Raw genomic sequence first — 26,576 nt, forward strand, 5'->3', positions numbered from 1 at the left:
AATTTATGTATAAGTATGAATTTTTTTTATTTACACTCATAACAGACTGACCATCATTATTCCATTTCCATCAAATTTTTTCATAAATTCTTTATATTACTTTCAACGATAGGTTATTTCATATTTTTATATTCTATACATATATATATAACTCTACATAAGAGTACTATGCTTACGAACTATAGCGCTACAACATTTAAGTGCTACGATACTTAGTTACATCAAGCCATGTTATAACCTCCTATAAATAAGTAATATTTCGGAGACTTGAATTCCTTAGAACCTGCACAAGTAATACACGCGATGTTCTCACCGACTTGAACGCATGCACAAGACTCACGTGCCTTACTGATCCGAGTGTACCGTGTCTCTTGAGCTATTTTTCCAATGTCTCTTTCCCTCTTGTGTTTCCGTCTCTCCCTTCATCTCCCTCTCACTCTCTCTCTCTCTCTCTCTCTTTCTCACTCCTACTCTCCTCGATCCTCTCTCCTCTTCCTCATGGCAGTAAAAGCGCGCAGCCATTGACCGCGGACGACAGCGCACACACAAATCGCTCCACCAACCTCCACCAACCTCGCATGCGTTCCAGTTTAATAGTTGGTTCACTTGGCAATGATTATCTCAAAGTAATGGAAATAAAAAATAAGCCAACGAATCCTGTACGATGAACAGGTACTATAAATTTTTTCTTAGTACGCAGCTCGACACTGTGTCGTTTGACTATTTCAAACGGTTTCGAGTCGCGGCATAGGATATATGTTAATTAAGTGTGTCATGGATCTGACGAATAGATATGGGGACGCGGCATTCAGTCTCTTATGGCAATTAACTATTTTTATACGCGTCGGTTTATTCGACGAAACTGGACATTCATTGCCACCTTATGACTCCTGGTGTCTGGTGTCATTTCATTTTAACGGACTAGATTTTCCGGATGACCTAGATGTATTAAATTTTTTTTTAACTAGGTAAATTTATTGTATGTATGTTCGAGCGAATTTTTAGAAAAAAAAAAATTTTTTTTTCGTTGTAATTTTTTTTTTATGTTAAACGATGAATTTTTCACTTTTGCCGTGATATTTCTGTCTTCGCGTGACACAGTTAATATTATACAGTAATAATTTTTACGCGCATTGTATGTAACGTAATTGCACAGCCGGCAAGTGCTAATAGAAACACGTTCTGGTAAAGGCACGTACGATGCCAACGCCGTCGCGCATAATATGTCAGCGTATTACTAGTTTACTTGTGCATAGGCATGCGTAGTGTGCTGTATATGTATATATATATATATATATATATGCATATGCATCCCAGACAAAGCCAAGTATATACCATGACAATTTAAACAAAGCAGCCAGCCAGTCTTGAGATCTACGACGGAACGAGACTCGATTCACAGGTTTAAGTTTCCCACAGTGCAGCGCGCGCAGCTCGCACACGTGGATTCGTGGGATATATGTATATATGTACAAAAGACACGATCGTACGGCGATTAAAACAATTATTCATCGGATTACGGTATTTGCCTCCCATTAAAATTAGCATAGTCGAGAATCGGCGCAGATAGATTAACTATACGACTTCGTGCTGACTTCGGCCAATCTCGGCTGTTATGGTAACCGTCGGAACGATGTCGTTCACGGAAAGAATTCAAATCCGAGCTGATCTGATGGTCATAATTAATTCAAAAAATGCGCGCCCACCTAGACGCAGACCTGACTGTAAATTTAAAAAAAGTAGATTCGTATTAATTAAAATATCTGAAATTGCAATGGAATACACATATTTTATTTCATAATAATATTAGTCGTACTCGAGTTTCTTATTCCGTCATTTTGTTGTAAATTACATTTATTATACCGTAAATGCATTGTATATGGATTGTTTATGTGTCTATTTCTTATATTTCTATCTTAGATATCGTTTATCCTGTGTATTTCTGTGCATTGGAATACAGTGTAGTAAGTTTTGTGTACGATACAGTGCGTGCCATTTCTAACAACAATAAACGGTCCGACTCGCAGAGGTACGTCCGGCATGCGCACCGGAATCCAGTGAGCGACATTCTAACGTTTTTCCGTCAGATAATCGTGCCGCGTCGCCATCTTGCAGTTATTTAAGTTAGTCGTGACTCCTTTGTCCGAAAAAGGGTCTCGGAGTTCGTGTATCAACGCGTTAGCTTTTTCGTACTACACGTAGAAAACAAAGCACAGCGAAGAATTGTATGCACGTACTAACCCTTCATAGACACATAAGTGCATGTTATATCTTGTGCGAGCCGATGGTGGCGCCCTCGCCTATATATATTCAAATTACGTAGCGGTAATTGCGGGCATTACGAATGCTTCGTTCCTTGTCGTCGTTTCTCTTCTTTTCTCGACATTTATCGCTAGACAGGTAGGCGTTATTGAATGACGCGCGAGAACACAGATGGCGTTGCGATCGACCACTAAAAATATGAATTTTTGAATAATCCTTTGGCGTGAACGGAATAACGGATTCTGTACAATACATTCTATTTAATTATTTATAACCCTTAATTCGTGAAAACATTATAATTTTAGACATAAATATATTATATAATCAAGCAGTGACGTTAATTTCGTTATTTATAAGGACATTTTGTGGCGTATGGTGCGAACAAAGATTTTAAATGTGTAATTAACCTGGAGATTTGATTGATTATATTTCATGCACGACCACGTGGACCATACGAAAATGCTTTGTTTGCTTTATTTTTGACAGCTTCTCTAACGCAGTGTAATATTTTAAATTTCTTAAAACACGGCAAAGTATATATTCACGGATAAGAAAGGAGATACCCTGCAGTGTATTTCGTGGAATTTATCGGAAGTAACCGGAAGTTCGAATTCCATCGTAAAATCAGAACAATGCGTTCTCACGCACGTATGTATAAATGTGTAGGTGACCTTGGGGCAGCTTTGCTCATACACGCAACGCAAGGTATTGTTCGCGAGCAATGTGAACCGGTTTTTTGATGAACTTCTTAGAAGAAGATATTGATCGCCCGTAGGAAGAGAACGAGTGGCTGGGAGGGTGAAGGGGGTGGCAGGACGATCAATAAATTTCAGAAACCAAATCGCATATAGATACTATATAATTTACGTCATATACTTTAAGTAGATCCTTAGCACCTATACGAAGATCTATAATGATCTATAAGCGTCATCTTAAACAGGTGATTTATATTTATTTTCATTTATTCCATTAATTCTTCAATAACCCTGCAGTAGTTTTTAAATCATATATTTTCTTTATTCAAATCTTTGCAACCAATTAAGGGACGGTCGACGTTCGGACGTCCAGGACGCCTATGGATACTTATCAGACCCGTACTTTAGATTTATCGGAAATTTTGCAAAATCACTGAGGAGCGCCGTCATCCCTTGAGACGCCGTTGGCTCCCCACTGGACATCGTAAACGCCGTCGCGAACGTGGGGGAATGTCAGGACGCCCGCGGTTGATTTTTGCAATGGCGTCAAGAAACCATGAAACAATAAACTACCTAAAGTGTATGCCAATCGCGATTGCTGCGGCTACGCCATTGTATTATTCCTACAATGCTTGGGGGCCTTCTCGTTACATTGCCGTTCGACAAGAAAATTTGCCTCTGAGGCTGCAAAGGGTTCGACGCTGTGGAGACTAGCACCCCCTTCTCGTTCCACCAATCTCTCTGGACCAATCCCTCCTCCCATCTTGATTTATCGGTCGACATTTTTTGTGCGATTCTTATTGGCCGTTTTAATACGTTGAATATTTAGCGGCCGCTTGTGTTTCTTTTTTTTTTCTCTTGGCCCTTTGCTTTAACGTGGATCAGCTGCGAAGTGGAAGGAATATGCAAAATTTTTGTGAAATCGCTTCGGCAAGACGTTTCGTTCCCACGAATATTACTCCCACTGCTATGGCAACCAGACTGGTAAAGCCGGAAGGGTTAGTTCATTATTATTATTATTATTATTGCCAATAAATTTATTTGAAAAGTTGGTCTCATTTTTTAGACATAATTACCAATATCACTTTACGCCATTAACGCATGTGTCATTCGTTTATAATGACGAGGAGTTAAAGTGGAAACAAAAATTATCAACTTGATCATTTTCTGTAGAATTATAAAGCTTTACAAAAAAATAATATAATTTGACAGCGACGATCGAATTTTTGATTTTGAATTTTACTTTGTACGTTAATTTCGTTACAGTTCGATCCGACGGAATTTTTTGGAACTAAACCAGTCCGTTGAGAACCGATACGAAAACTAAAGTCAGTATCAAACTGACAGATGTATATTTTTATTAATGAATACATATACTCCGAACAATGCGTGTGTTCGATATATTACAATTTTATGTTAAACATGAAAACCTAATCATACGAAGAATATCACGTACGAACGTATAGATGATATTATTGAAAGGGTCAGCCCTACTTTCCAAAGATCAAAATCTCGAATCGTATTTTACAAGTAAACGCGAATACAAGACTTTGTAACTAATCGGAATAAAATTTGATAAATTGACTATCTATATACTCCAATGCCTCTGACATGATTTCAATCGATATTGTTGATCGATTAAACACGTAACAAGCTGATCAGTCAATACAGGTACCTACCCTAGGAAAAATTATGTTTCATAAGTCCAAGACCTACCTAGCTACCTACTGAACCAGTACAACTGTATCTAGGACCATGACGGACTCTGGATATTTATACTGAAATTTCAACTAGGCATATAACGCAATAAATTCTACTATCAATTATTCAAACTCACGTAGAAGTCCAGTAGACGCATATATACTTAATATATCGTACAAGGTCTACGTATTGAATTTTACGCGAGTTCAAATGGCGACGAGGAAACGTCACTCTTGCTGTATTGCGTTATCACCTAAGCCGCAGATTGAGGTATCAGAATATGTCAATCCCCGATTGACATTTATTCGAAGTACATCGTCAATGAAATTCCTTAGCAATGGCGTCGACTATCAATTGAAATGTCTCAGGTCGGAGCCCCAGGAACGTCCTTTCCAGTGACGGCCGATTTATAGATCTGCGTCTTCGCAGTAGGTAATCCTCGTAGTCGTCGGTTGGTGGATTGACCTTTGCGTAATAAAGTGCCGCAAAACCACTGTAGATGAGTAGCGCCGCGGTGGCAAGCTGTTGTGAAGCATTATCGTTATTTAAAAATTCGTTATGCCGTCGGCGTGATATCATTTGAAGTTTTATAAAAACCCCAAAGAATTTTTATCCTTGACTTGATTATGGGAGAAAAAACTATTTAACCCTCCATGTATAAAATGACACAAAGTTTTGTCCGATGACTCGTTTGCCTATTACAATGCACTTTTGACCCACGTGGTCTATTCGGATTAGGCTATGTCATTGGGATCTTGATTTTAGACCTACAGAGGATTAAATATCGAACTCATGAATGGATAATGACGTGATGATGACTTACTTGAAATACGGCCCAGAATTTGTAACTTCCTTCATTGATTAGGAAATCATAATAGCCACCCCAGTAGTCATCGTTTGTTGCTGCTAATGCTTTCATGTCTTCATCGTGATGATCGTCGTGAACATCGACGTGGTCATCGTGATCGTCGTCAACTTCGTGATCGTCGTGATAGCCATTCGGTTTCATTACGTCATCCTGTCGTCCATGGTAGCCATAACGATACCATCGTGATTGTCTAATGACGTGAATAAGAATAATTTTTTATCGAAGTAACATAAATTTATTATTATAGAGCGTATAATATTTCAAAAATTTTTAATACAAAATATTAAATTCGGCCATCCTTTGTGTAACCGATTTCATCATAGCGTAAGAAATTTGGAAAAAAAAAATTTAAAAAGCAATTTTTATTCTAACTCACATACCGGAAGGATTGTACGGTTGTAACTAAAATGGGGCTTGGCGTCGTCGTCAGATCTTCCGGTTCCCTCGTGCCGGTAATCGATTCTATTTCGGATGTTTCCGACTCTACTGCCGATAACGATTGAACTGATATCGATAATAGGATCGTAAGACAAAAAAACCGTGTTTCCATTTTTTTTTTCTGAAAATATGACAAACAATAAATACATATAACAATGTTTCTAATGTCAATAATAATAATATCTCTCGTTGATTGTTCAATCATCATGATAATTAATTTAGTTCACGAAAATTCATCAAGGTAAGTAAAAATGATATTTTAAGAAATTATCATTGCATTACCGAAGCTATGCTTTCTTGATACTAATGACGTCATATTATTATTATCAATGATAATAATCACAGTGTAGATATAAATCACAGTGAGTTATAAAAAAAAAATATTATCGCTCGAAAATGTTGAAACTTTTTTAGAAATATTTATAATTAGACGCACGCATCATTATTACATTGAGAGTATGTATTATTTATGTGCATGATTAAATTCCGGAAGTTATGTCAAGAGAGAGGACGAAGGTAAAATGACGAATCGGCGTAAGGAGGATATCATGTCTTCCGGTTTTAAAAATCGTAACTCAAACTATTCAATGCCTCAAATCATTCAAAGTTATACGTTTGAACGATGCAAGGTCCCAGACACAAAAGTAGCATACGTCATGACTATCTCAAGAGATGATCATTTATTAATTCGATGTCATCAAATTTTGCCGCTAATTATAATCATGGCACTGTGGTACCTTGGCATTTGAATGACTATTTGCTTTTAACAGGAACTGACCTCTAATGGCTTTATGCTGAGTATAATGATAGAAAAAATATAAAAGATTCAAATGGAATTACCATTTATTGACTACAGTCAATAAAACATGTTACGTTAGTAGATTCAAAAATTATTTTATTTTCCCTATCGTGTATTGATACGATAAACAGTATTGGACGTTCAGATTCGAAAATCGCAAATTCATATTATATTGAATACAAACCTGTATAGTCAAATGTAATGTGTGAAAACGTCACACGTATTACTGAATAACAATTTTTTAAGTACACAAAAATCTCTTTTTTATATTATTCGACCCAATCAACACTCGTGCATTAAAATTTCACTTAAAAAGATTCTATGCTATTTATACATTTTTCTTTTGCCTGTTGAAGTTATTAAAATAGAAATTGATACCAGATGACGATCTCGTAGTACACTTGATGGTATTAAAAAAATTTTTTCTCAAGAAAATAATAGGATAAATTTATTCGATTAATTTTTCCAATTACACATTATTCGGCCTATTTTTTATACTGTATTTAATACAGACTCCACGAATTCATAATGTGGAACCTTTCCTGACTAAATCTTATGAATAACTGGACGATTCGACAGCTCAGTGTTAAGTTCCAGTTCGCCTTCCTCAGATGACTGTAACTGTATCACAAGAAACGTTAAATAAACACTCATTTGACGTCCATGTACTAATTGTTACCGATCTCTACGAACGAGTATTATGCCCTGAAGATATTTAGTCGATGTAACTTTTCTAAGCAATTTTCTTATTTGGTTCATTAAAAAATTGTACAATCGTATACAAAACTAAGTCGACTAATAATGTTTTGTTATATACCCATTAAATCACAGTATTCATTAGTAACAGTATAATACAATATAATTCAGAATTATATTTATAATATTTCATTACAACATATTTTGTATTTGTGCTTTTGAGAAAATAAAATATATTTATTATGAGTGCAATGAAGAGTTTAAAAAATATTATGCTAGTAATTTGTATGATGTAAGGTATTAAAACATATACAGCGTGATACAAGTTTTATTGGTCTGGACGATACGGATGCTGGACATTACATTTCCAATGTTTGTAACACGTGCTTTATGACGACCCAATTGCCGTAAAGAACGGAACTAAAAAGTCAAACATCATTAGACGGAAAAAGAGTTAGGAATCATTTCAGACTTTGGTCAACCTAAATAGCTTTCAGTTTTGAGATGGTTCTTCAAAAGAGATCATTGGAATTTTTAAAGCATTGACCGATAAAATTGAAACCTCGTGTTGAACTAGATATTGCATTTCCTTTCAGCCTGTTCTATCTCGGATTGCCCTTAATAAAATTTTATATTAGCAACTACTTTTGTTAATTGTAATCAATGATAACAAAGTGGGCTTCTATTTATTAAGCATTACCTAGAACAGATAAACCATTTTTGATCATCTCAGTACCGTATGCGGTCATTGAATTGATCCGTTTGTCACTCTATTCTTTATACAGGGTGTCCTAATTTCATTAACACGGACGGATATTTATGAAATAATTAAAGCTGGACAAATTTTTTTTCATACGAAAGTTTTCAATTTCGAGGGGGCAAAATGATGCTGATATTCATTAATTCATCGATCGAGCCATTTTAGAGGATTTTAAGTTGACTTTTAGTCAAGACATTAGAGGCATCGAGACGAACTCACACACGTGTATTCAAGTTCGTTTTATCGTCGGCCGCATTTTTTTTTATCTGAAACAAATATTAATGGATCTACACTTAACACTTTACATTTTCGACTAAAATGTTTCTGTTATAATTTAATGTAAAAGTTCCTTTCTATTCCTCATTTTCTGCGACACATTCAGTTTTTAAGAATTCAACAACTGTTCGAATACATCGACTACGACATTGATGATTAATTGAATCAGGCGTTAACAATGTGCAGATCCATTAATACTTGCTAAAGGTTTCCTCGATATAAGAGCTTACCTTTAGGAGAGATGAAATCTTGAATTTTTGTTATAAATAATTTTAATATAATTTTACTATTACTTTCGTATTCGTATAGATCATTAATTTTCAAATGTTCGTGGAAATAAATGTTGTCAATTTCAATCAACTGGACATGTGAAGATTATAAGAATGTGTGACATTGCCCATTACAGTATTAGGTAAGTTTGTTGAAAAGATTATCGCGTAATGAAAATATGTTATAACAGGACTTCAGCTATATCGTAACAGTAGTCAGGTAGCCTTTAACCGGTAGCTATCTACTTGCTGCTACATACTTTTCGCTACTTGCTACTTATGACTGTCTCATATTAGACCATTCGATTAGCAGTTTGTAGCCAAGTCCCGTTGAAACTACAATACTCTAATCGGTAGTGATAATCAGGTGAGGTTCTGTCAGTGATGCGAGTTCAGTTAGAAACAAACACACTTGATCAGTTTACCCTGAAAATACCGGGCACTATCGATTTTTAGAAATGTATTCATTTTTTTTAGACTAACTGTTTTTAGATAGGCCAAGTCTACCAGTAGGTGAACGCCTTAAGAAACGGCTTCAGTGAATGGACGCCCGTGTTAAAATTACTGTATATAGATAAAATTTACCTAAACTCGTCCATTTACTGGTCAGCTCGTAATGATGCACTACGCAATTAGTACATTGCAGTGGATTTACTTCAGAAATACTTTATTACTGACCATTTATTTTTAATGTTCTATTTTTTTAAATTGCATTCGATTTTTATACTTGAGAAAGTTGAGAAGGCGGTAAATTTAAAATTTTGAAAAGAGCGTAGACTCATTTAATAAATTGGATTGTATTTTTAATAATTATTTTGATATTACTGTAAGCAGTGTTATACATGATATATTCGCAGAATTTATATGGGTAACGAAATCAATATTAGTGACGTAATCGGTTTATGATATTTCTTATTCATTATTATTGAGAGAATGTCAAATTATGGTATTTTACAATAGTTTCTTTTTCATTTATGATATATCTAATTTGCACACTAATAAGTAGCATGATATTAATTTGTACAAATACAGTTGAAATGGAAATTGAAATTTCACTCAATTTCACTCAAGACGTTATTATACATCGTTATATACAAACAGTTTCAAGTAAATTCGCTTAATTCGATTAATCCTATAAGGAATTTTTTTTACTTATACAGTGTATGGCGTAATTGGTGAAAAGGCAAATAATACTTCAAAAACGATTAGTTGCCTGATCATCATAAAAAAATATCTAAATTCGATTAAAAACATTTTCGATCAAATTCCCTTTGAATACCAAAACTCAAGATAAATTCTAGCCAATTTGTTAAAAAATGGTCTCACTTAATATTCAAGTTCATTACCAATATTTGAAAAAGAATGCTTGAGCAATGCAAATTGGCTTGATTATCTTTTCGAAAATCTGGCGAAGTCTTCGACAAAAGATCGATAATTCAATCGACGTATCAATATTGTCGATCAAGAGTGCACGACGCGAAAGGAATAAAAATAATTTTAAATAAAGTGTTCACGTTTGATATTCCATAGCTAGGAAGTCCTTTCATATTTTTTGGCGGCACTTTCAATTCCTTCTAAAATTTTGCCACTGAGGTCCCACCAGCTGTGACTATCAGAGTCCTTCACGCTCCTACCAGCATGAGCAGCGGCAGCTGCTGCTGCGAAATTGGCAGGAAAATTGATCTTGTGTCTGGTAACGCTTTTCAAAACCAAAGCGGCAATATAAATAATAAAATAAATACTAAAATACAATGGAATATACCACAATTTTTTGCCAATAAAATAATACGAATATGGCCTCCTGTTTAAACGCTGATCCATCATTTCCGGTTTCATAGTGGTATGATCTTCCGGTATATGATCATATATTATATCATGATGATAATCATGATCGTGATCATGTATATAGGGATCGTCGACGAAACTCGGATGATCAAAATGTCCTGCATATTCAATGGGCTTCGGTGGCAGTTCGCCACCGTAAATCGGACGGGAACCAAAATTAGAGGAATGCACCTGTTGCGTGAATTCTGGATCATCTGGATGATGATCATGGTAGTCCGGTGGTCCATGGGAATCCGGCGTGTAAGAACCAAGTGACGGTCCATAGGAATCTGGAATCTGTAATAAAAAAAAAAACCATATACATATCTATATTGATGTTTACATACTTTACAGCATGTAATAATAGAAAATTGTGTACCTTTGGAATCGTGTCTGACGGTGGCGCGTAACTGTCAATGGAACTAGGTGGTGGATTCGACATTGGTTTCATTGCGAAATAATCCGGAGGTTTGTAATCGTAGGAACCCGGGAAAACAGGTGTATTGTCAAAATTAGGTGGACCGGAGTTATCCGATGAATCTGAATACGAAGACGAAGACGAGGACGAAGAATCTGATGAGTCCGACGAATCCGCTTGATGCTTTAGGCTATTCGAATGTGCGACGTCGTGTTCGAATATAGCTGGGGGATGAAATCTCTCCTGAGCTCGTGTCTTGCCTGACAAACTATTCATTTTGGCTACCATTTCCAGGTCCAACGTCGAGTACCTAGCAAAGAAATGACCAGAAAATAGTGGACGAACAAAAAAGTCGAAATCATCAAAGACGATAGCAACGGAATAATCAAATGAAAAAAAAAAAGTATAATAACTCACTTTTTCGTAGATGGATAATCAACTGCCTCCCCATTATGCAATTGAGGCGTCTTGGGTGGTACGTAAACTGGTGACACTGTTATGCTGATATCCTGTCCACTTCGACCTTCGTTGTCTGTACTGGTGGTGCCATTTTTTGGTTTGAGGAGACTGTAAAAAAAATTAACGATTTTTAATGATGATTTTAATAATTTATAAAATTGATTTTTATAATACTGGTTAAGTTAATTTTTTTTAATTTTTATATACTTTACCTCATTACCCATGACATTGGACCATTTGATGCTTTAATCGGTTCTTCGCCATTTCGTGATATCTTCGTGTAGGAGACTGTTTCCGGTAACGTTGCTGAAGATGCCAATCCTACCACCAGCAGGTACATCGACGCTTTGCGCAACATCTTCAAGATGATTCTCACGGATGAATGACCAGAGCACCGTGTTTTACTCACATATATAGACTCGTAACTGTTTCTGGTATAAAGTCGGTGGGAATTTTATTGTCCAATACCGATAAGCATCCGTGTAGTTATCTTATCATATTTTGAACTTGGGACACATCGGTATTCTTTGAATAATTTCTTATTTTGTCTAATTTCACAGGTTATTGCGGTATATTACTTTACAGAAATAAATAGATGTTATTAATGACACTCTGTATTTTTATTTCTGTTGCAATATTTTTTGTTTGAAATTTTTGGAAAATACTTTTTTACACTTTCTTTAAATTTTTAACTTTTTTATAGTCATATATAAATTAAGGTTCGGTGATTTTGTCTATTGTTCATTGTATACTTGCATATACACACTTGTAATTACCTCTTTTACTATTGTACATACTTTCTGAGATTCAAAGTTTTGACTATTCGACTATGTGACTGAGTGTCAAGACATCTGCCGGATTGAGGTTCAAACGCTAATTGCTCGAAATGACAAAAATTATTCTAACACGTTCAACAAACTGTAACAGACCGTTACCGATGCATTTTCACATGGAATTACAGTCGAGCAACCGAAAATGTGCACAAACCCGTTCTCTTTAATAAAACTAGTCCAGAATTTGGATTTCGGTATGTAAAAAATAGGATTTTTATACATGTAAAATACGTTACACTTCTACTACCAAAATAAATTTTACCGAACGTAAGAAGCAGCTACCAAGCTCTAGTTCAATGCAATAACGACAGAAAATGATACAAAATCAAATTGAATAATTGATTTGAATGCGATTTACTGTCTCTCAAAGTTTTTCCTTTACTTTTTCTTATGCCTCTACATCCTCTATATGATCTTTCAAAATTTAAGATTCTGTACCCGCCGATATTTAAATTTTCGAACTTCTTCTTAACTTCGTATCATTATTCTCAGATGACAATAAAAAAAGCTAAGCAAACCTAACCTAACTTAAAATTATTTCTTTGTTACCATTTTCTAACTCCAAAACCATTTTATAAGCGAAATTAACCCTGCGAAGTATGTCTGCGTGCAAATTGCATAAGATGACAATAATTATAAATAAATAAGCTGTCGTTAACGATTCCAAATAATAAACATACTATATAGTAGTTCAATATCATAATATATTATCAATACCTTGTTTTATTTTTGGAACGAACATAAACATAAATATGGTTTTTAATGAAACAAAAAATTTCACATGCGTTATACAAATCAATTGTCGCACATTTATATATATTATTTAATATACATAAATAATTAAATATTTAACACTTGTGAACGTTTTCAACTTCGCCTATGGATAACAATTACTGTACACAATATGATCAGGCGCTAGAAACTCTATGATTGGCTTTTCGTCAAAAACGATTTCTTTATTTTGAACCAAAAAGTAATAAATCTCTGCATACACTTTATTATTTGTGAGTCAGAAACGAAAAGAATACAAAAATAATTATCTACTTTTTATCATCAGGTTCCTTCTCGATAATGACGTCACACTTGTCACCGACATCATTTTCAAAATTCGAATTCGTGACACCCTCGTAATTTCGTCTTCTCGCAGAATTATCTAAATTTGACTGACTCCTCAATTTAATTGAATCCAATTCCCCCGATTTCTCGATACTTTTCGTTTTGTCCGTTTTCCCAAGATTTTTAGCATTATTCAATATCTCAATATCCTTAGATCCAGCATCTAACTTCTCTTCCTCCTTGAAGGCTTCATTATCGATTGCGTAAATTTTGCCCTTGTCAACGTTGCCAACTACCGTTTCGCCACCTTCTAATTCAACTTGATCTTTTGGCTTCTTTGGCTTCTTCTTCACTATATCGTTACCCTCTACCTGAGGACGCTTTTTCAGGTAAGCGGCATTGAAGATGAAGTACATCAGTCCTGTTATCAAAGACACCGCCGCGAAAATTTGATAAGTCGGTCGAGTGCCTAATGCCTTCATCAAATATCCGCCGATCAAGCTTCCCGATCCTTTGCCTGTCGAACGATTTGATTACGTAAGATTAAATATACAAAAAAATAAATTTCCAAAAATGAAAAAAAAAACTTACCAACGCCGTAATAGAGCCCACCAAGTAACCCTTGTATGGAACTATCCGTAGTAGTGCTTGACAGTTTAGCCGCATATGTCACAGCTGCAGTGAAACTTAAAGATGACGTAACAGATTCCAAAGCTTCAAAAATTAAGCATAGCCAGGGATTGTAAATCACAGAATATCCTAAAACGATAAGAATTATATTTCATTACTTTGACAATGATACACTTTCGCATTGAGAGATAACAGTCGTATCCATTTGATTAACTCATGATTTAAACTGCAAATAAAATTTTTGAATTGAAATTAAAAACTTACCCACAAGTCGAACAGCGTAAAAGATAAAGCCAATGAAGAGAACATTGGCATGACCTATCTTGTTGATGATTGGGCCAGACAAAACAAGCAACGGGATACCAGCTATGCCACCTACAGTTATTGTAATACCCATGAGTGATCTGGATGCTCCTAAATCTTGTAGAAGCCAAAAGAGGAAGGACTCAATGTAACCCCAGGCAGTACCTGAAATATGATTTTTTCTTAAGGATTTGACATTACGATTTATCCAAATATATAGAAATAAAAATTGTTAAATAATATATATAATATGAATATCCTTAGGCACAGTATGAGTCGTATTTGTCTAATAACAAATACAAAAGTCTGGTAAAATAAATTTACTTGAGTATATATATTAGTTATGTATATTATAATTATAATATTAAAAATTACCTAAAACAAAACAAGCGATGAACAGCGCGGCAAGTTCGATATTTTTCAAAACGCTAACTACGTCTTTGACTACGTTACTGGCGGGCGATTTAAATTCAAGGTTTATCGCCAGCATAAGAAGACCAGAAGCAAGCTTCAGTCCTGCATAGAGATAAAATGCAGGCCTGTAAAGAAAAAATAGTTCTTTTTCGTTTAAATTGCTTACTTCTATTATCGATGTATTGCATGAAGTGTTTTCAATACCTAAAATCAGTATATCCTTTTCCACGACTAGCATAGTCAATCAATAAACCCGACAAAGGGGATGAAATCATACCGCCGATGCTACCATATATTCTTTGCAATCCGTAATCAGCTTTTTGTTCACGCAAAATAGCGATCACAGCGCCCTCGAACATGGCGAAGGCAGTGCCGCCGATCATACCTAAAAAAAATACCAAGATATCACATTCTTTAAAAAAAAATTAATTTTCTTTAATTTCTATTTAATTACTGTTATATGAAAATTATACTAGGCTCTGTACACGAATTGGGCAATTTTTATGGTAAATAAGCGAACACTTTTTTTCTTTCTTTACTAATCCAAATTAGTTACCAATGAAAACTCTGATTGCAAGATAAAGCCAAAACGTCAGTTGTACGTCATACTCAATTTCCATCTCCTTGTTCGAACAGACGTCCTTGCGTGGGGCCGTTAAAATACAACGCTTGCTACATCCTTCAAGGTAGAAAAACTTGTAGGGTTCTGGTGAAACTGTGTAATTGATTAATGAAAAGCTCAGAGCTACTTTATGTCCCAATGCAACTGGTTTGTCGCACTTTGGTTTCCGGAAATTGTCATCGTTCCAGGCAATCTCGTCCACCATGTATCTTCTTTTATTTTCAAATTTATCTATGTCGGTTGGATCCAGCGCTGTCATCTTTGATTTGTACGAGTAATAATTTATTTCGCGCGTTTGATTGTACTGTGATAAAAAATAATTGTAATTTTACAAACTTTTTGTCTATTACGTGATAACTTAAAATATCATAACAGACATTTTTCAATTTATAATTTAGCCGTGATATCGGTATCACGATCAAGGGACTCCTTTTACGTTATAACCCGTAAGAAGATGGCCTCGCAAAAACACACTGATTTCACGGCACAATTATATAATCAACGTTTTGACAATTACATTGTTTACATTACCTTTTCATTTTCATCGGATTTTCCGAAAGTACAGAAGGTGTCATTTCCATTGTGTAAGTCCGTTAATTCCCGATTTGATACAAAAGTGGAATTGTTGAAAACGCTCATATCATTTTCAAAGTCGGTACATGAAAAGTCATAAAGCTGACCAGTGGGAAAATAAAAAGTACTTTTTGACAGTTGTCGAATTGACGTTTTGTAAAATTCATTGTTTGTCAACTTTCTGTGCTCCCTTATATCGTCTGTGTACGTAACATACTGCAAAAAAAATAGGAAGTCTTATTAGATATCATGCGGTATAAGATTTTTATTATACTACTTCATATTAGCGACACCATTTTCAATATATAATATTGATAGGAAAAATAATCGAGAAAATTATGACAAAAAATTCTCTATACTTTCCTTCTACGAAACATTTTCGTTGTTGCAATGTACCTTGGGCAAGTCAGCTTTCGAAATCGTGTACTTGTATGAAGAATTAAGGCCAGTCGACAAATCGTAATGTTTTACCACATACGACCGTGACATAAGTATAGCCTCCACCTCAGAGTCGTCATGCAAATCGACATAGCAAATGTATCTGAAATAAAATTTCAAAAATGTATATTAAGCTAAGCTTTATTTAAATAAAATAATACATTAAATATAATATATTTTTTGCTGTTCGTGTCAGTGATTTTATATTTTGAACTTCCCGCTCACCCGCAACTCTCTAGCCTCGTGTTGACTTCCGGCGCTAGTTTCGTTTCGCAAGGATAATTCTGGTTCATGGTATATAACAGTCCTTCGTTATTCAAGGGACAACTGAGGTCCATGATAACACGTTCCGGGAATTGCACTGTCACTCTGCCAACCGGAACTAACAGTAGCAGAAGCGCCGCACCTCCTCCTAGTGACGAGAACAATGATAATAAAATCTGAAAATTTAAAAATGAATTTGAAAAATAGTATAACATTAATTTTAACGGCAATGAAAATAAGGTAAAAAAATATTGGGTCATGCTTCCATTTTTGTGAAAGAATATAGATATAACGTACTCACTTTAAAATTTCCTATACGATCCGCCAGTAGACCTGCCAATGGAGGCATCACAATGGCAACAAAAGGAGTTACAGCACTCATAATGGCAGTTTCCTCTACATTTATGCCCAGCTCTCTCATGTGGATTGTTAAATATGGATAAAGTACGTATAGAGCTAAAAAAAGAAATTTGATTTTTAATATTAATTGTTGCCAATCTTACGTAACTAAAATATCACGGAGTTAAGAATCGCGGCGAATAAGTAAATTGAAAATTTATAAAACAATACCATCAATGAATATTATTTATCAATCTCGAACAAAGATTAATTTAATTTTTACGCACTTGATGCTTGGACGAAGAATATTAATTTGAGAGGAAGTAGCTCCTTATGCCGGAAGTCCTTGATGATCCTCCGAAAGAAGCTCTTAAGCAGCATCATTGTTATTTCTTGTATTGGTTTCCTTGTGAAGATTCGTGAAAGGATTGCCAATTAAAAAATTATGAATAGTGAATATCCTTTGGATTAGATCATAATGCGTCTCGGATTAAAATCTGAAAAATTATAGAAAAATATAGAATAGAATTAAAAAGTATTAACAAGGAAAAGACACAATTAAATCAATAAGTTATATGTTATTATTTATAATTAATTATCGAGTTGAAATATACATTAAACGAATAAAAATTATGTTTATGTCTAATGCCACCGAGCACGCAATTACTTCTGATGACGATTTCAAATGATTTACAAGCGAATGACGTTCGAATGGCCATGCCCATGGCAATGAATACCTCAAATTGTACACAGTGGTATGGCTACGTGCGTAACGTGACATTTACGTAAGCATTCGTGCCATTGTACTTCTACTGGATTTCGCTTACGAGAAGAACTACTGTTACGGTGTGCCTCCAACGAGACTAGTGTTAGACAATTATACTTTTTTAAAGATTCTCAGGAATAATTTGTGAATTTCTATAAAACAAAAATCGAAAATTTAATTTACAAGAAGTCGTTTTTTTGACACGTGGTATTCGTACAAGATTAAGATGAATAACTAAATTCGAGCTAATTATTATCAGAAATAATAAAAAGTAGGGTTTGGAAAGAAAGAAAAACTGAATTTTGGTATGACAAAAACATAAAATAAATGGATACTTTGACGGAAAAAGTTATCCAAAAAATTTAACACAGAATTATAGTATATGATGTAAATTGATATTTAACTTTGAAAAAAAATCCGTACACTTATTCCAGATGGCGTAGGTATGACATTCTCAGAATATTCTAATTTTAATTTCAGTATTTGAAACAGGTACTCGATTTTCTCAATAGATCTCAGTAAATTATGATGCATATACAAAGAATTCGTGTATCTGTTCTAAATGAGATGCTCAGTACATTCTGAGAATATTCTTTGGTAGATCCGCAATGTGGACAACACGTTGAAAGTATTCAGTCTCTGTCAGTCCTACGAAGAAGCCTTGACAGCTTTCCTTACTTTCCGAAATTAACTACCAGTAGTGTCGTCGTTTCTTTGTTTTTACTTTTATCGAATTGAGTGAGAGATAAACATGTTCACAGTGTAGACAATAAATTACGCAAAGTACCCATAGCGTGCTTGGGATCTTTTATATATTTAAAAGTGTACTTAATTATAAATCCTTTTCAACTGCACTTGAAACTACATGTCACAAATTTAGTCAGAACGTGATAGGTTGGGTTTTAGGGGACTTAATATGTGTCGTTTCGTAAACAGATGGCCCCTCAAAGAGGAACTGATATTGCAACCCGACCATACGATCAAATTTTGTGTTAAGTAAAGAATTTTCAAAATTACGGAAAACGGAGAACTAGCTTAGGTAAATGTATACGTCAGCTAGTATTTTTGAAATTATTATAGGTTAGCTGGAGACTGAGTATGTAATTAGAATATGCTGTACACATTTTGAATTTATCAAAGGATATCTTCAGAATGCACTCAGCATTCGTTTGAAACGGACAAGTGAACGTACGTCAGTATATGTATACGTATATCCTGTTTAAACACTGTGAGAACGTCCTCAGAATATAATTTTGCTATCTGAGACGCTTATTACATCTCGAAAATCCTAGTTGTAGGTTTCTTCTATATTCGCAGAATGGTAGTTAGTATTGTTCCAAAACAAGTTACATAAAAATGTAGGATGCAAGTGGCAGGGAGAATCATACAAAAACAAATGTATTATCATAAAGCAGATCTCCTGTCCCTGTGGTTTTTAAACTTGAACAATGTACGATTTAGACGTAACTGACGTTTCGAATTCAAATTATCTTGTTGTACCATTTTTACGATAGTAACAACCGGAATCGTCATTGTTATTATTGAAAAATAGTACGATGTCAATGCCAAGACGTAAAGATTTAAATTGCGTGAAAAAACTTCGCGATTTAACCGAAAATTGCCGGACTTCTGTAATTACTTGAACATGCCACCGCTACATTTATGGCGGCGCGACAATCGCCCATTATAAAACTATTACGTAACGTGCGCGCTGTCAGACCTTGCGGCCTTTGAATGCCGTTAACTATCTCCTTCCTGAGATTCTTCAAATAAAATCTCTCAGTAATTTTCTTCGATTATCAATATTCTCTCCATGAATATTACGGCAACGTAAATTATTTCTTACCTGTTATCGGGAAAAAATAAAATCCAACATTAAATTAGTAATAAAATAATAATATTACTTGAAAATAAAAACCAAGTATTTATTCCGAATGATACCGTTGGCACTGTGTCAAATTCACAGTGACATTTTACAGCTTCAGGTAAACTTTCTATTGGACGGACCTTCGTATAGTTTAAGCACTAGTCAAAGTACGTGTTTCAGATTCCATTCCTGGATAAATTCCTAGTATTAACGGCAGCCATTATTGAAAGAAGAAGGCTGGGGTATGTAATCGACATTGCATGGCGGAAGCAGGAAGCACATGCATGGGACGTTCTTCTATTTTTTTTTTAAATTCAAGGTTCAACACGTGAAACTACACGTGCGAACGTCTACATAGTACAAATATTTATATAAATTCTTCAGAATCAATAATCGATTAAGCATAATCAATTTCAAATCAATAAATTGATTCAATATCAAGTTTAAGTTTATTAAATGAAATTTAACCTGATTAAAATTAAATGTAGTTTTGACCAACACCGTACATACTATAGTTATTGGTTTACGAGTATATGTATACAGTATTACTGTATATTGTATATGTTTTGGACTGTATCAAGTTATGCAATAGTTTTTTTCACAACTTTATTAATTTTTTATTTTACCTTGCAAAGAGATTCATCAATCGAAAAAGCTAATTTGCCAATTTTTCGTTCTTCATCATATAACCTACAAATCGCTTAGCATATGTATTCAATAATTTTCGTTCTACGCGTACGTAAATACACAACTAGAATTTGAAGACCGATGACCACTGATTTTCAAAGAGTCGAACGTCCAGTGAGTTTACAAGACTCGAAAGATGAATTAGTGGAATATTTTGGCATATCAAAAGGTCAATTAAAATTCAAATAAAAAAAATTTAGAATTAACAACACCTGTCAAAAAAGAGGCGCCAATTCTTCTAGTCATTCAGTACCAATGGCCTCCGTATAGCCACGCGCATGCGCGTCACTTACTTCAGGCACACGTAAGTACACATGTGTCAGTGGTAATAATCCAGAAGTGTACCGGAAAGTACAATCTAAAGAGGTCCAGCCAATTATCCATTTTATTCGATTACATTTGACGCACTCAGTGACGTAGTCGTAAGCGGAACAAAAACCCACAGTAGGTAACGCTGCCTATGGAGCGACACTACGTTTCCCGGCTGTACTCATCCCTGACAATTTATATATCACAGAATTCTTTATTTCATCCGTAACAATTTTCGGTCTCCATCCCCCCAATAATTATTTAAAAAACTTATTTTACGAGATATTTCAATTAAATAATTGTTTCACGTCCTTACAAATATTTGACATGAATATATTCCACTAATATTTATTCTTAATATGTATACATAAGAATCTGAAAACACAAACAGCTGGTCTTTGCGGCCAAATACACACGATGCCGTAATGCCGTTCTTCGTGGCAAACTCTAGCCAATTTACATGGCACGATAATTGCCAACCATAATGATATATCCAGGATGATAAATAATGCCGAGGATATACACACTGTTATATGCAGATTGCGCCAATAGCAAGGAGCCATTACAAGATTCACATCGGACAACGACTCATGGAATATTTGATAGAAACGGCATTGTTCCACTTAAATATATTTATGAAAGAATCATTAAAGATTATCTACGGCTGTTTTTCTCTTATTGCTATTGTTCTCATTAATATTATCAAAACTTCAATTTAATATTTTTTAATTCTTCTAAACATATACAACTTAACCCCGTTCGTGTTAATATAGAAAACTGTTTAAGTATTAAGAACACTGTTGCCATAGTTATATATGTATATATAAATTATTGAACAGTTCTTTGAACCGTTTTTATTATAGCAATTATTATTGACAGTTAATCATGTTTATGACCAGATTCTGTGTGTTGGTAAAATTTTATTGTTCCTACGTTGCCTGCACTTTTTCTGCAAAGTCACTGATTTTTTATGACGAAACCGTCAAGACGAATGCGCGCGATAGTCAAATGATTTATTCTGGAATTTTTCTACGCGGCCGTCATTTTTATCGTAAGTGAACAGAAAACTTGAGATACCATGTAGATACGTATACGTATGTTAAGAATGCACCGTTGCTTTATCAATGGAAAATAAAAATATTTCTAATTAGCATTATACTAATCTATTTAATAGCTTTTGGTAATTGGTTTTTTCTTCGACATACACGCACTGTGCGTGATACGTTATTTATTCAATTGAGTGTACGATATGGTGTCGTTCAATGACTATATCGATTATAATTTCAATAACAAGTATATATTGAAATAATATACATGTATACTGTGATATAATATACTTTGATTATATAATATATATTTCAGATCATAAATACGGTAATGCATTATACTATTTTAACAGTATCTACAGATACAGATATTTATATGCATTTGTTACAATACCTTATGTACATATAGTAAGTCACAGTAAAGTCATCGCTTTTCACGGTAAACTTTATATGCACATATCTATGTCATATGTAATAAGGAAAATATTTTTTTTTCTAACAGACTATATTTAGCTTTTGAAAATGTCTGTACATGTCGCAAAGTTTCGAACATGATATATTTGTTACTAATACAATTTCGACAGTATGCGGTTATGTGCAAACTGATTCTATTGCGATCTACGGTTTGCGCAATACCTCCTTGTAGTGCTCGATTACTTCTGGGACACCCTATAGTAGAGGAAATACGGTACTATATCGGATTATTGATCCGTGATCGATTTCGTACGCGGACTATACGCCGTGGAGTCAGAGTCCGTTACTCTTGCTAAGATTATCGATAAATCATTGCGTGCGCGTCGATTTATTTTTACGAAGTGAATATTTAAAAAAATTTAAGCTTTTGTATTTTATTTTTGAGAGAAGAAAATATTTGTAAAACGTCACGGAACTAATTTGCAAGTTCTTAATTACACGTGTCATCGTTATCAATTTGGGTTTGGAAAAAGTATTTAAACAGACGTTCTGTTGTCTTCCAAAATCAACCATACACCACTTGCGTAACGGTTCGACGAAATTAATGCAATCCGATGAACATACTGATTGAGAGTGCCTTTTACCTCACTGTAAGTTCAGTGTGTGTATAAGTGACGGGGAACAAATATTTAGCGATTTGGCTAGCCAGAAATTTAATACTCATTTTTACAGCGCTTAAATTCTACAGGTGAGTTTGGTTTTGGCAATTAGAAAATTTAACGAATTACAAAAAGGTACCTGACAACTTGCACTTCCTTACTAATTTGAAAAGGAAGTATCACAGTACTACATTAATCATATTGACATAGGTAAAGAAAAAAATTAAAAAAAAAAAAAGAGAAAACATTTCATAAAAAGTTTTCTAATCGCCAGTTGACGTGCGATTTTTTTAAGTCATACGTACTTATAAAAAGTGATAAATAGGTGGTACAGCGTTAAGCGTAGAAATGTGGGAAAAAAAATATTCCTAACTAGCACGAAATAATTACGCCGACTGTAACGGTTCTATAGTATGGTAATAATATTTTTTATCCCTAATTTTAAAAAAATTATTAAAATTTGTATAATCCAACTACGACTCAAACAAAAAGTTATGTTTCAAATTTTGCTTTCACTCTTCCTGAATGCTCGGATAAAATCGGGTCAAGTGCATAGTCGCTCTGATTATCCCATGTAAATACGCCTGCACATGTATATGTATATGTATATACAGCTATACTCGAGAATGCATCATTGAAAGGAACTCACGAATTACTTTATTGCTATTCGTATACGTATCTCGCGTACAAATCGGCCATCTTACTGACACGCTGAAGTACACGTACGTATGTCAACTGACAAGTACGTAACAGTCATACAGCCCTTTCCAGAAATAATAGTCCCATTCAATGCATGATTTATATGCAAATTTTATAATGCGACTAATTTATTTGTTTTTACTTCCGATTGACAATCATTCGAGCTCGTTTCCGTTTGCTTCCTCTATTAGCTAATCGTATGTCTTTTGACGTTTTGTCAATCCAAATATTATCCCGTTAAATGGGTCATCGGAAATCGATAAATTTACAGTATCTAACATTGAACTATGTCTTATTGTACATTACAGGAATGGATGCACCGTTAGAAAGGATACCTGACGATACTGTTGGTTTTCCAGGTATAAAAATAATTATTGTCAATTATGTAATTTTCGTTTCATGCCTGTTATTATTTTACCACTTGACGTTGTGGTTTTTATTAATTAATAGAATTGATCAGTAACTAATTTTTTAATAATTTCATTGCTTGTCAATGAATTGACAATTAATTGACATACAGATTTAACATGTATTATTTTTATAATGCAAATTTGAAATTTTTATTAATTAATTAGTCCTGCGCAAGATTTACGAAGCGAACCAGTTAACGCTCTTTATATGTATGATACAATTGATTTTTTTTCATGCGTTCAACTGCAAAAAGTGCCCGCAAACGTTTGTAGTCGAGAAGCGTCTTTGTTCCGTAAAGCTGGCAAATGGTAACAGTTTATTCGAAATACCAATTGTTAGTACAAACACGCAGATCAGTAAGTCGACAGAATAAACATTGGTTTTGACGTAATCCCTATAGATTACATGCTTTTAGATAAATCAGAAAGAAAAAGTACATTTTTCTGTATTTTGATTATTCGATACGTGCATACTTGAATATAATATTGATATTTAAAGATGTGAATAATTGAATTAAGAGAATAATATATTCGAATTATTATATCAGGAATCTCGTGTATTCCCCATATAGTTGATGCAGACTTACCGCTGTGTATAATTCCGAACTCTAAGGAACTACAACGATTCGTCACAAATAACCAGGAGTGATTGAGAATAAGTCAAAAAAATCGTTAACACCTTGCCGATTTTTGTTTTCATATAAATCTACCGTGCCAATCGTACGGAATAATGAAAAAAAAAAAATTATCACTGTGACTGGTTGAGAAAACAAAAAGGACCAACACAGCTTGTACAAAATTGAATTACAACGGCAGGAAAAATCGTGAAGATTTTTTCGATCGGCAGTGTTGCATCTCTGATACAAAAATTAATTCATTTAATATTGCTTTTAATAAAAGAAATACGATTATTACAGACAGATAAGATTACATTGATCTATTAACGAATCTCGTTTAAAATTTGAAAAAATCGGCAAGAGATTTTCAACGCGGATCCGCACGGCGCGATGTTAAACGCGCAACTGGCTCTTGACGATCGTCGGACTTGGCTACCACCACAATCCATTTTTCAATATGCCGATTGGCTTGTACAGTACGGTTAAGAGTTCCAGTGTACATACGCGTTTTGTACGAATCGTCTATACCGATTCACTACCTACATTTAGGCCGATCGAACGATTATCGATTGGTTTTCCCTTTCGGCTTTTCAATATATTGAAAATTCGGTGACAACGGTTTAATTTGTGTAACTATTATTTGCTTATATAATATAATAATCCTCTAATTCAATCTTTTGTCAAAAATCGGTACAGATACCGACTAAAGACCGAAACGTTACAAATTGTTTTTAACATTTATTTCGATGCATCTGTCAATAGCTGCGACCCACATTATAAATTAATGTATAATCACATGCTGTGACATCGATAACAAAATAATTGTAATTACACGCATTTTTTTAATTTTTATATTTTCTTTCCGTACTTCCTTTATCAATCTTATAACGTGTTTAAGCATTATAAACTTTTTACTAGATTCACGAAGAATTATTAATGGCAAAAAGGTAAATTTTATATTCTAAAAATTTATTTACTGTACCTTTTAATTTGCTGATTGAAAAATTCACTTTTAACGAACGAAAGATTACTATGGTAATATAAAAGAAAAAAATTAATATGACAAAATATCCCGAGGTTATTATTTTCGTAGTAATTCTTACCACGAACTTTACAGCAATTCTTAGTATACAATTTTCTCCGTGTATCATTATTATTATTTTAAATCATGCATTCACTCAATTCATAATTTATTACTATAATATAACTATCTATAGAATCTATTTATCAATGGATCAAGTATAAATTGTTATTATTATCATTATATCTAACACCATTATATCAACAATCTTTAGATAAAAATTATTGACCACGTACCTATATGCGGGAAAATTCAAATAATGTTGAATTGCATCGAATTGAATTTATTAATTCCGCCAACAGTATTTATCTGTTGTCGGTTATCATTAGATTAAAAAAAATAACATCGCGTTGTTTAATTTGAACAAAATTAAAGGTATAATAATACCTAATATAATTTATCTACGAATACCCAGTCTAGTGTTGTTACTTCCTGCATAGGATCAAATCGCAAGGTATGTTTAAGTATGATGGGACTAGTATAATAACATCAGTCTCTTGGTAGAATGATTATTCTACTAAGTTTGACACATGTTTTGTGAAAGTTGTATTGGACTGATGGAATATTCTCTCGTCATTAAAAAGAATGCGAGTTAACTCATAGATGAGAAGACTCATGTACGGATGTAGGACATCGTAAAACTTGTTCTGCAGCCTCGTGTGCTCTTTTTTATTCTCACATTGAGCCAGTGATACGAGCGCGTTAGCTAAGATAAGATAATTTGTCAAAATCATTCAATTCTTAAAAAATTTTTGACAACGTAATTTCGTTCAATCAATATGCGAATGATACAGCATTTGAATGGTGTATATTATTTTATTCAAGTAAGAAACATTTTTGTCATTTGTAAATGGCGCTCTGGGACCGACCAGTCACGAGCAGTTACGAGCCACCGTGATCCACTTAATGGCCGATAAAATTCTTTAGAATAATAGTAAGAGGCACAGTGATTCGAAAAGAAAAACAGTCTCATTTGTATTCGTTCTCTTTTTTACAATCTGACATACGCTTTTGGTACAGACGAGAATCTTAGGTTAATAACTGTTTTTGCTGTCGGTGTGTACAAAATTAATCCTCATGTTCT

At 34.1% G+C, this 26,576-nt stretch overlaps 3 protein-coding genes across 3 annotated transcripts; all 3 read right to left on the minus strand.

The window, feature by feature from the left end:
• Window positions 1-3,252: 3,252 nt before the first annotated feature.
• LOC107270857 lies at window positions 3,253-7,588 on the minus strand. The gene is made up of 4 exons (XM_015746246.2): window positions 6,948-7,588; window positions 5,907-6,084; window positions 5,482-5,716; window positions 3,253-5,180 (listed from the first exon to the last, which is right to left on the minus strand). Exons 2-4 carry the CDS (start codon window positions 6,074-6,076, stop codon window positions 4,977-4,979), a joined length of 609 nt encoding a protein of 202 aa, XP_015601732.1. The 5' UTR covers window positions 6,077-6,084; window positions 6,948-7,588; the 3' UTR covers window positions 3,253-4,976.
• Window positions 7,589-9,503: 1,915 nt separating this feature from the next.
• On the minus strand, window positions 9,504-12,872 carry LOC107270875 (DNA-directed RNA polymerase II subunit RPB1). Its single transcript, XM_015746295.2, has 4 exons — window positions 11,678-12,872; window positions 11,424-11,573; window positions 10,968-11,316; window positions 9,504-10,885 (listed from the first exon to the last, which is right to left on the minus strand). The coding sequence occupies exons 1-4, from the start codon at window positions 11,821-11,823 to the stop codon at window positions 10,295-10,297; spliced, it is 1,236 nt and encodes a 411-aa protein (XP_015601781.1). The 5' UTR covers window positions 11,824-12,872; the 3' UTR covers window positions 9,504-10,294.
• Window positions 12,873-13,003: 131 nt separating this feature from the next.
• LOC107270873 lies at window positions 13,004-24,823 on the minus strand. Its single transcript, XM_015746289.2, has 12 exons — window positions 24,382-24,823; window positions 17,225-17,434; window positions 16,900-17,054; window positions 16,560-16,774; window positions 16,293-16,437; window positions 15,855-16,112; window positions 15,258-15,627; window positions 14,906-15,086; window positions 14,663-14,826; window positions 14,249-14,452; window positions 13,946-14,113; window positions 13,004-13,871 (listed from the first exon to the last, which is right to left on the minus strand). The coding sequence occupies exons 2-12, from the start codon at window positions 17,319-17,321 to the stop codon at window positions 13,339-13,341; spliced, it is 2,490 nt and encodes an 829-aa protein (XP_015601775.1). The 5' UTR covers window positions 17,322-17,434; window positions 24,382-24,823; the 3' UTR covers window positions 13,004-13,338.
• Between the last annotated feature and the right edge of the window lie 1,753 nt (window positions 24,824-26,576).

Source organism: Cephus cinctus, unplaced genomic scaffold (genome assembly GCF_000341935.2).
Source record: "Cephus cinctus unplaced genomic scaffold, Ccin1 Ccin1_scaffold0847, whole genome shotgun sequence".
Lineage (NCBI taxonomy): Eukaryota > Metazoa > Arthropoda > Insecta > Hymenoptera > Cephidae > Cephus > Cephus cinctus.

What these genes read in the sequence shown, in the direction of transcription:
- LOC107270873 (XM_015746289.2), bottom strand. Translation starts at nt 17,321, where the DNA reads ATGATGCTGCTTAAGAGCTTCTTTCGGAGGATCATCAAGGACTTCCGG. An exon ending in CGAAAGCTGACTTGCCCAAG is followed by an intron (nt 16,113 to 16,292) that starts GTACATTGCAAC and finishes TTTTTTTTGCAG; the next exon opens with TATGTTACGTACACAGACGA. An exon ending in CATCGCTTGTTTTGTTTTAG is followed by an intron (nt 14,453 to 14,662) that starts GTAATTTTTAAT and finishes ATCATATTTCAG; the next exon opens with GTACTGCCTGGGGTTACATT.
- LOC107270875 (XM_015746295.2), bottom strand. Translation starts at nt 11,823, where the DNA reads ATGTTGCGCAAAGCGTCGATGTACCTGCTGGTGGTAGGATTGGCATCT. An exon ending in CCAATGTCATGGGTAATGAG is followed by an intron (nt 11,574 to 11,677) that starts GTAAAGTATATA and finishes TTTTTTTTACAG; the next exon opens with TCTCCTCAAACCAAAAAATG. An exon ending in CGTCAGACACGATTCCAAAG is followed by an intron (nt 10,886 to 10,967) that starts GTACACAATTTT and finishes TTTTTATTACAG; the next exon opens with ATTCCAGATTCCTATGGACC.
- LOC107270857 (XM_015746246.2), bottom strand. Translation starts at nt 6,076, where the DNA reads ATGGAAACACGGTTTTTTTGTCTTACGATCCTATTATCGATATCAGTT. An exon ending in ACAACCGTACAATCCTTCCG is followed by an intron (nt 5,717 to 5,906) that starts GTATGTGAGTTA and finishes TCACGTCATTAG; the next exon opens with ACAATCACGATGGTATCGTT. An exon ending in AATTCTGGGCCGTATTTCAA is followed by an intron (nt 5,181 to 5,481) that starts GTAAGTCATCAT and finishes GCTTCACAACAG; the next exon opens with CTTGCCACCGCGGCGCTACT.